We start from the raw sequence: 10512 nt of genomic DNA, 5'->3' as shown, positions 1-10512 counted from the left end.
TTTAAAAAAGGATGTTAAAAAGAATGTTAAAAGGCAATAGTTAGGGCAATAGTTTTGTCGAAATAAGTGGAGATTTTAACGTATCTAGTATAGGTATTTTGTATCTGCTGGGCACATTTTGTTTGCGCACCCTGAGTTTCATAACTGCAAACTAAGTTACCCGGGTGCAGTGACTGGAAACAGCTGATAATAGAGATTATAGTGTTCGATAAACTGAGACTATCCGGGTGTTTGTAGGGTTTCGTCTTTTGCGCCCAACCCTTGACAGCGCTTGTTATGTGAATTGTAAAAGTAGAGCAAAACATTATATTTTTTTAATTTTTACTGGAAAAAAGGTCCGTGGAAATAGATTTTTTTATGAGAGAATATATAAACCAGATCAGAAATCATGTGAGGTACGCCTCCAGAAGTCATGATTTTTAAGACAATTTTCAGGCTGAGTTCGTAACCATTTCAAGTCTTCGCTGAGCTACATTTTGCTTTTTTATGATAGCATTGAAATTCAAACAAAAAACCGACCTTCGAATGTTTGTTGCACATTCACCTACATTGTCTCTATCATTAGGTTAACTTTTCTTCATATGCATAGTCTTGATTTTAGAAATGTTTTAGTACAGCTATTCATTTTCATTATTGTACAACAATGTAAAATGTTAAAACTAGCGATAATATTATCGCTATTTAGCGATATAAAAAACAACAACAACTGCATAAACGCATATCAGTACAAAACGATATTGATTAATTTTTTCCACATCAAAGTGTATGGGATGAATATGTAATTAATAAAAAAAACAACGACACATACACACACACACACCACTGAATTTGGAAGCTTGCTGATAGCCCTTCAGTGGAACACAAGAAAGGAAATTCCATGGAAATTCTAAAAGAGTTGTCAACTTTTCATTTAATTTCCTGGATGCTGCCATGTATCGGTAATTGCATAAGTGGCAAGCGATCGATATTCTAATTGATGAAATTGTTTTCATTTGAGTTTGGGCACAGCGTTTTCAGGGACGGCATTTTTTATCGAGGCATCGACTGCATTTGAAAATGAACACACTGTCTGCTGCTGGAAGTCAGAAGAGGGGGTGGGGAGGGGGGGACTTCTATCTCCCTGCTGCGAATATTCTCTTTGTAATCTATTAATTTTTTTTCACAGGTATTTTTAAGATGGTTAAGTCTTAAGCTATCTACGGTAGATTTCTGGGTCTGATTTTGTAACGAGTTGATGGTAGATTCCAATATGGAAATTAAATTTACCGATCGAGAAATTAAAAGAGGCTTATTGCATGGGTCTTTTCGTGCATCAGGGGTTGCATTTATTGATGATGCCTCAATATCTATAACTAATAAAAGGACTCAAAAACTCGAATTAATGACTATCTCGCATAAATTCAGTGGAAATGATTTTCGTACAGTAGCCTTGGACAAACGAAACCATATGTCGTAGCTGAAACTTTATGAATATCGCCTAATTGGAATCTTCGCGTAGCTCAAACAAAATATTTGCACCAATAAGTGTCCGAGATATGCGTAGTCCACTATGTGTACATTGGGTGCGTTTCGCTTACAATACGTCAATTGCGATAGCTGTACACAAGTTAAGGATGTGACAGTTGTGACGAGTTGTCAAATGCAGCATTCCGATTGTCTCACATCTACCAAAGTTTTGAACCTAAAATCCTTATGACTATTTCATGAGATAATGCCATATTAATACAATAAAATGGCATTCCTGATTCATCAGGGGATTAGCGGTATTGCTTTTAAGTGGGTTGGCCATATTTAGTCAGTGGATCTTCTTGTTCTAAGTCTCAACTTTCATGTCCAAGTACACGAAAAACTGATCCATGTTACTTTACCCCCACACTTGACAGTGAACCCAGTCAACCTCCTGGGTCTCTGTTTTTAAATAACATATGATGAATATAATAAAATAAAATTATATATTTTCATCATTATTTTGAAAAAATACTATCGACTCATCATTTGCAATGAACATTTATTTGCTTATTTTTGATACAGTAATGAGATGTAGCTACTTGCAATGGCTAAGACAAGAAAAAATATCATTAAATGTACAGAAATATAACAAATGACAAAGATTCACTGCCATGAACAATGTTTTACCTTATTTGATGACAAAAAAAGCACCCCTAAATGTATTATCAACTGGTTCGTGTTTGAAAATCTATCAGGAGACTACCAATCAGTTGGGCATCCTACAGATCAATTGGGCATCAAGTGAAATATCTCCCTACATACTTGATGCATCAGAGATGCTCTAATATCACTACTTGATGGGTTGGCATTAAGAATATTTCAAGGTTAAAAATGTAAAAAAAAATTACCCTTGCGCCAAATGTGCTTTCCCATCCAAAATTTTGGGATAACATATTGAACATCATAAAAAATTACACTTAATATAATACTTTTAAGGCATCATTCTTTTTGGTTTTATCTAAAAAAGAGAGGATAGCAGACAGACTTGTGAAAGTCATTCCATCAAATACTTAAAATGAGCGCGTAACCATAACTGAAACACTACTGTCCTACTACTCTGAAAATCTTTTTAACAAATTTAAATCTGTGAAAAATGAAACAAGTTAAAGCACGATATTTAACATAAAACCTGAATAAACAGAATATGGGCAAAGAACAAATAACTTAATGATACTGACTAGTGTCCATAAAATAGGAGTCATACAATTATACATCTTCAGACAAACCCTTCCAGTTAGTCTAATGAAAAATGAGTAATATGTTGACAGCAATTTAAGTTACACCAACAATATTGGTTTTATACTTGGCTAATATGGCATTTTAGAGAGCACATAACGTAACCCAAATATAATAATAATAATAATAATAATACTTGACATGAATGTCTTAGCACTGAAACAATACATATCTCTATGTAAACATATCTTCCATGGGATTTATGCATGTAATTAAATTAAGTAATATGGCATAACAACACAAGATCCATGAGTGCCCCTTTACAGCCTTCTGTCATATATGTACCAATGACATCTGCTGAAGAGCTGACAAAAATCATACACAAATATATATCATTACTTACTTTATAAAACATCTAGACTTAAGTACTTTTAACAGTACCTTATACTGTTTAAACATTACTCTTAGCAGTACGCTGAGATACAGGTATATTTTGTAAAGAATTGCCAGATCCCACCAATTAACTGGTGCGAAGTTCTGGCATTGACAATATTTTACTGAAATATTTTAGTTATATGGTACTAGTATATCTATACCTTAACAATATAAGCTTTAGAATCAGAGGTACTCTCCCTCTTCACCAACCTCTGCCCCTCCACCCCACCCCCACCAGAAAAAACAAAGATAATAAAAAAATAGAATAATAGAGGTGTTAAAATAAATGTGACTGTTTTGAGGTGATCAGTCAGTATAAAAATACAATGAAATATTGACATTTATGTTTTTTTTCATCAACACACACCATAATCACAAGACCCTGGGAAATGGAGTCCTTCCAAAGTTAAGAAACACAGGTCATAGACACTCCTGACACACATTCCAGTGATTCTGACTTGTAACCTTGATGTGTTCTGGTAGTCTGAAGTCTGTTTTGCATTAAAACATAAAAAATGTTCTTAATCAGGTCCTTGGCTCAAATGAATACATAACTCTTAAGAAAAGTCCCTTACAAAGTGAACCCGACATACATGTAGACTATAATCCACAAGAGCTAGCTTTTTCATTTTCTATTTTCACAACATGCCCACTTGCCCCTCTGAACTTCGGCCACATTGGACTGAAGGTCACCACACCAATCACAAAAGTTATTCACATTTATTCACTTCAGCACCATGTAATCCAGAGAGCATGCTACAAATTACATGTAGCTGTTGAACATGCACTAAACATGTATGTACTGGGTATGGAGGTTTGAAAAAGGCGAAGCTGACATGTATCAAACCTAAAGCTGAAAGTTACTGAAATGGACACATAGACCCCAGTGAAATACGTGGATTGGAATCAAGTCCATAGCTTTGGTACTCCCTTGATGAACTCCGTAATCTCACACTTATAAATAACATTTCACTGATGACTGAACCCGTGGTAGATGCTCTGGTGTTTTGCCCAGTCTTTCACTTTTTGTATTTTGGTTCTGGGAACCATCAGCCTCTTTGCGGCCCTCTGGATCTTCTTGTCGTTCTTACGCAGGTACATCTGAGAGTCGTGACGCAGCTGTTGCCACTTCTCGTCACGCATCTCGTCCAGTGTCAGGTCCTCGGACATGTAGGGGTTGAAACGGAAGTAGATGTCTGAAGACATAAGGTCAGTTAGTCCCTGGTGAACGGCTGGAAAAAGAATCAGCAATTAATGAAACACACACACAAAGACAAACACCTTATCATTATTTATTCTTACTTCTATTACTTTCATTATTCTTTTTTTTAAACTGGACAAAGCTAAAATCAAAGAGTATGTCATGGCAGCACTCACATGGACCTTGTACATGATCCATCCGTACCCACCATCATTATCATTATTTATAATTTAGAAAATAGCTATAATTTTGTTAAATCAATAAATGAAAAGCAAATTTGTGAAAATCATCATGTGCAATAAAATAAATAGTTGTGATAGAAATTCAACCTGTGGTCACTCACCTTCTGTGTCAGTGGCAGAGTTAATCATTTTAATGACCTCGTTAGTGGAGCTGGGGTCTCCTGTCTTGACCATCGGCTCGTAGCGTCCATTCCCCAGGGACACGATGCACTGGAATTCCTCCTCCGGCCACAGCAGCTTGCACTCATGGATGGCGATTAACGTTGGGTTGTTCTCCAAGCAACCTCCATCCTGAAAAGAAGTGAAGGTCGTGGTCATAAACTGATCAGCATGCTGGTCACTGGGACCTTTAGGCTTCAGAATACTACTCTGAATTACTGCCTAGATAAGACAGTACAAATAGATAATAGACTGATTGTTACCAAAACAAAAAAAAAAGATCAAATTTCCTCCAGTCAAACCAGGCCCCATATCTTGAAAGCATCGCGTATTGCGAATAGCGATATCACATAGAGGCTACAATGTATTATATGGGGCGAGTATGGGCAAGTTATGGAATGGAGACACTTGCGCACGGTCGCAATGTGCGATGCTTTCGAGATACGGGGCCCAGATGAGCAATTTTGAAAAATCTGTTTTGCTTGTCTGGTGCAAAATCTACGAGTCAATCAGTTGTCTAGCACCATAAAAAGTTTTTTTTAAAACTGGTTTAGATTTTTTGGTTCAGATTTTTAGACTTTTTGTTGTTATTCATTCAAAAGTGTTTAAACCTTATTAGAAAAAAGGAAAGTAATTCATGAAAATGCATGAATTTACCCTCAATATCATGTCATCTTTGATAACTTCACGGAAATACACTGGAGCTGCCGTTGATGCTCTCACTGCCTCCCAAACTTTGCTGTTACACGTCCCCTCGTAACGCGACTGGAGTTGATAAGGTATGTCGTAGGTTCGGAAGAGGTATGTTTGGTACTTGGACATCCCTGGTTTACTGACTGCAGCAGCTGCTGACACCTAATGGCAGTGCACAAAATTATGGCATTGACTTTACACATATTTGTTGTTCTTTCTACAAAATGTTACTCATTGGACAATGATAAATTACCAACCAAAACAACGCTTTCTTTTCACGATTTTGAAAGTAAAACATCTTCAGTAAATCATTAAGCAACTTATGTATATACATCATCACAAACCAAAATAATATATATGCAAAGAGAACATACAACAAAACCCTCTCACAAATCACAAAATCTAATAAAAAATTAGATATTCTGAATCTATAATGCTGGACAGTGGTTATTTTCTTCAAAAAAAAAAAAATTTGGTCAGATATGCAGCAATTTTTTAGTTTATAAAAAGCTCTCACCTTTGGACTATTCATGTCAATATTGGAGTGGATGAGTGTTTTGTCTCCCATATTACCACTGGATTGATAGAAAAAAAGTTTTAAAAACATATTCTTCAAAACCACATATTCTACTGGGATTTACTGCTACACTGTGCAATTTAAATATAATGGATTTATAGCAAATACTTGTAGATAGCCTCTATTATGGTGTACTACAGGTGCATATACTTCAATTATTATATACTTTGATCACAGTTATAAACACATGATACCAATTTAACCACATTATTTTAACAGAAAACATCAAACAAATATATAAATTATTATTTTAAACAAACCTGAGGATTTTCTCCCAAATTTCTGAATTATACACTGAGAAGACTTTGACTAGATTCACTGCACCATCAAAAGTACCCTGCTTGAAAAGTTCTCGACTACACCTGTTGCAATATTCTTCACACTCATCAAGAGGAAGACGCCATGTTCCGACCATAAATGCCAAAAGGGACCCTGCACTGACACCAGCAATATAGTCAAATAATTCATAAATTTTTTTCCCTGTGGCAACCTCCAACTGTCTCATTGTTTCCAGTGCAACAATAGCCCTGAAAATACAGTTTAGGTCTATACATAAACAATTACATCTACTGTACCAGGTTTCCAAATTTTTGCAATATTTCCATGTTGTCAAAGTTTTGGTTCCAGTAGTTTGTATCTGTTGAGAATACAAAGTATTATTTGAAACACAACACATAACTTTGTTTGTTCCATATAGAATTTGAGGGACCTACGGTGGAAAAATTGATCAAGCAAAGACTTGTTTATTTTATTGACTTTTAAATCATAAAATAATTAAAAAGAATAAATGAAATAAAAATAACAAAAGCAATTTAAAAAACTGAAGATACTAGAATAATTTATGTACCTTATTCCCCCTCCATCAATGGTGAGAAGACGAATCCCCCGTCCCTTCACTGGGTCCATGTATCCCAGCATTGCCAGGGCCTCGGAGATCTCAGCAGTGATGGCATCATCTCTCCGCGCAAAGTGACGCATCCTTAGCAGACAGGTCACTACTCCATACTGTGAAGTTTAATGTTAAAATATATTGTTAAATCATTGTAATGTGTTTTTTAAAAATAGGCCTAGAACACTGACATTATAACATATTCTCTTGCTACAGCATAATATGACAGAACATGTGTGTCTACCTTCTGTTTATCTAATTTATCCCCCCCCCCCCCCAAGAAAAACTCACCTTTATAGACATTCGTCGGGCTTCTGGAAAATCTAAAAGATGCTTGCAAAAAATTTCCAAACGATGTAACTTAGAGGATGAAGACTTTGCCTGTTGCAGACTAATCACAAGTTCACGTGTACGGGTGTTTATCTGATCCCGAGAAATTTTGCGTATTTTCTGTCTTAATTTGGCATCTTCATCCTTCTTCAGCATAGGGATATAACTGGCAAGTCCTGCAAGATTCAGTCCACTAGCATCAGTTTTTGTATCTGATTTCTTGGCACCTACAAAGAACTTTCTTTCTTTCTTCTCTTTTTCTTGAACATCACGCACAATTGGGTCAATTTCATTGGCTTCTAACATGTCGCTCATCCTCTCCTCATATGTTTTATCACGCCTTGTGAGATTTACTGTCCTTTGAGCCACAGGCTCTACTTCATTACTATAGACAGTCCTTTCCTCTTTCTTCTCTGATATATTCTTGGTATCTTTCACCCCTTTTTTTACTGTTGTCCTGGTCTTAATGCCCTGAGGTTCAGGAGATTTTTTATCTTTTAACGGCAATCCCCAGGGTGGCCAGCGCATTTGACCCTCAGCTAAAGCTGAATTGATTTGCACAGTAGCAGAGCTTAGAGTGACTCGAAAGTTCTTCACCAGATCCTGTGTCAGCTTTTTAGCAGCCATTTTGGGAGAGGTCACACCAATAATAAATGTTATAATTTTATTCACTGCTTTGCAGTATTACTTGGTAGTTATCTATCAAAAATTCCACAGCAACTTTGTATTTAATGTCTCTTTATGCATACATTCACATGATCAGAATATTTGTAGATAAATCATAAGTGCATTGCCTCAACTGCTGGTTCTCTGCCATCACTGCAATGTCTGAAATAATAATAATATTATTAATAATAATGATAATAATAACAATAATATTTTTACTGACAACTGTGAAGTCAAATGCTGTCATATGTGTCCATAATATATAGGACAGTAGTACAAAACATGCATGCGCCTGAATTCCAAAGCGACTTTGTGTGAAATAATGATAATGAATGCAAAAATAAAAAGCAGTTCAACTTTAAAAAAATACATTTAAAATAAGAAATTCAAAGAAAAAATTTTACCGTGATACAACTATCAATCATTATAATTGCTACTCTTTTTAATGTCAGAAGGCTCAAAATTTTAACAATAAAATTAGGGTGATCAAAAGAATATGATGAGAGGCACGTCTAACCTGACCATATTCCACCTGAAATGATAACAAACATAACAGCTGGCTGACCTAGTTATAAAGTACCTGACATTTAACATGTTGATGTCAGTGACCTTAGTGAAGGCAACAGCATACTGTAAACAGATAGCAAACTGCTCTTCTTCATTCTTATCTACCATGTACTGGCTGAGTACAGCCTTATTTAAACATCGACTGTACCAACTACATGTAGAAGATTAATGTATTTACTAAGTAACTTGCTGTAAGTTTACATGTATCTATCTATGGTTTCTGATATATATACAAGGTTATACCGCCAACTAGTGCATTTGGTCCAATGTGCAACCATAAACATGATTGCTAATTTAATACATGAAACTTAATGATAATCATAGCTAGTATCAGAATAGTGGTAATATGTCAGATTTAACCATCCTGCGCACAGAATCCTCAGAACCCCTGACAGATACTACATGTAGCTGTCGCTTAAACTACAGGGGTATATACAACAGGTACTTCCTATTTGCCACACCGGTATACTAGTACTAGAAACGGCCCAGGCATCAACTGCTGATAATATAAGGCCAAGAGGGTGGTAATTGGTCTCTGACACTCAGAGTGGATGTCACGTATGCTAGTAAACTTTGTTTACTTTGATTTAAACGATAAAATTAACACATAACGTATAGATGTAGTATTAATAATTTAACTTAATTTGGGTGCCATGGCAGCATAACGTTAACTTGGTAAAACATGACATCAATAAATACTCATGTCAGCCAAGACAAAGAAGGGTCTAAAACTTGTCAAAAACAAGACTTAAATTCATAGCTAACAGCATAGCTGCGAGTTCAACTTGCCAAACCACGCTGACGTTTTGTAAATAATATGTAGATTGTAGTCTACGTTTATTAATCCATTTCTCTTTTGATTTTGCCAAACTTTGTCGAGTTAACGCTGAAATAGGGTAATATGCTTACCTTGGTCTCGAACGGCTCTCACATTTGTTTGTTGTCACACGTCGATCTAACCCTATATGAGGTCAGTTTGTATTTATAAACATTTTGAATGGACCAAAACATGGCGTGATTCTCGGACGAAATCCCCTAAAATTTTCCGTTAGACGCATTTTGATTGGTTAACCTAGATATTATGCAAAATGATAATATCATTGCACGGCCGATATGTTTGTGTTCGTCAATTCTTTCGTTTTCTTGTCATCTTTGAAAGATCTATGCTGTTAGTTATGTAATGAGAAAATGCCAATCGACGAGATATCACGCTGCCTTTCTAGAAAATCCACTCTGTAGAGGCATGGGGACGACGCCCCTTTCTAGTGTCCAATAGGAAATGCTTTTGCAAACACGCCCTAAAACTGCGATTGTAGTTGCTGCGCTTCTGTAAGGTCTAATTGCTCTAACACATCGTCTGACGCTATATCTGACTGAGTTGTATCTGATTAAAAATAGCCTTCCGAGATAATCATATCAGCTTTGCGTGTCGTATTTAATGCATTTACAGAAAAACAAGGAAATAAAACCCATATATCTACATCCATAATTCATAATCCATAATTCATCGAAATCTGGGAGGGAAATTAGGTCTACAGTTTAGAAAATAAAATTAACCTAAAAATTGAAAAACCTGTTTTGGGAAGATCAATCAAATAAACTGCGCACATATAAACTACTATAAATAGATGGGCGGAGCTGAAAAATACCCTGAAATAAATTCCAGAAACTCCCAAGAAAATAAATTTAGATTAAGAATCAACTATCACGATTACCTCCGCCAAGGAGGTTATGTTTTCACCCCCGTTTGTCTGTCTGTCTTTCTGTCTGTCATCCACATAACTCAAAAAGTTATGGACCGATTTTGATGAAATTTTCAGGAACTGAAGTGGGCCAAGAAACAGATGATTAGTTTTTAGTGGTGATCCGGATCAATAATCAATCAATAGGCCTAATCAACAATCAAAAATCAAAAAACTAAATCATTATAGAATGATGGGGTGAAACGGCATTGGGCGGAGACTTTGCTGCCTTGGCGGAGGTCTGCGCTTTCGGAGTGCTTTTCTAGTTTGACTAATGAAAGAACAAGAAAGAAAGAAAGAACTACAAGAAAGAACGTGCAAACACT

The 10512-nt window shown here is 35.9% G+C and overlaps 1 protein-coding gene across 1 annotated transcript; it reads right to left on the bottom strand.

Annotated features, from left to right (window-relative positions):
- Positions 1–1990: 1990 nt before the first annotated feature.
- Positions 1991–9643, bottom strand: LOC106160159 (calcium-independent phospholipase A2-gamma). Its single transcript, XM_013536678.2, has 8 exons — positions 9354–9643; positions 7173–8039; positions 6840–6997; positions 6253–6519; positions 5933–5990; positions 5380–5577; positions 4665–4854; positions 1991–4352 (listed from the first exon to the last, which is right to left on the bottom strand). The coding sequence occupies exons 2-8, from the start codon at positions 7836–7838 to the stop codon at positions 4090–4092; spliced, it is 1800 nt and encodes a 599-aa protein (XP_013392132.2). The 5' UTR covers positions 7839–8039; positions 9354–9643; the 3' UTR covers positions 1991–4089.
- Positions 9644–10512: the final 869 nt, after the last annotated feature.

This window comes from Lingula anatina, chromosome 6 (assembly GCF_051362555.1).
Source record: "Lingula anatina isolate TDL-2025a chromosome 6, LinAna3.0, whole genome shotgun sequence".
Classification (NCBI taxonomy): domain Eukaryota; kingdom Metazoa; phylum Brachiopoda; class Lingulata; order Lingulida; family Lingulidae; genus Lingula; species Lingula anatina.
Note: the sequence above shows the minus strand (reverse complement) of the source record. Positions and strands in the feature narration are given on the sequence as shown.

What these genes read in the sequence shown, in the direction of transcription:
- LOC106160159 (XM_013536678.2), bottom strand. Translation starts at nt 7,838, where the DNA reads ATGGCTGCTAAAAAGCTGACACAGGATCTGGTGAAGAACTTTCGAGTC. An exon ending in CCCGACGAATGTCTATAAAG is followed by an intron (nt 6,998 to 7,172) that starts GTGAGTTTTTCT and finishes TAAACTTCACAG; the next exon opens with TATGGAGTAGTGACCTGTCT. An exon ending in TTGACATGAATAGTCCAAAG is followed by an intron (nt 5,578 to 5,932) that starts GTGAGAGCTTTT and finishes CACTGCCATTAG; the next exon opens with GTGTCAGCAGCTGCTGCAGT.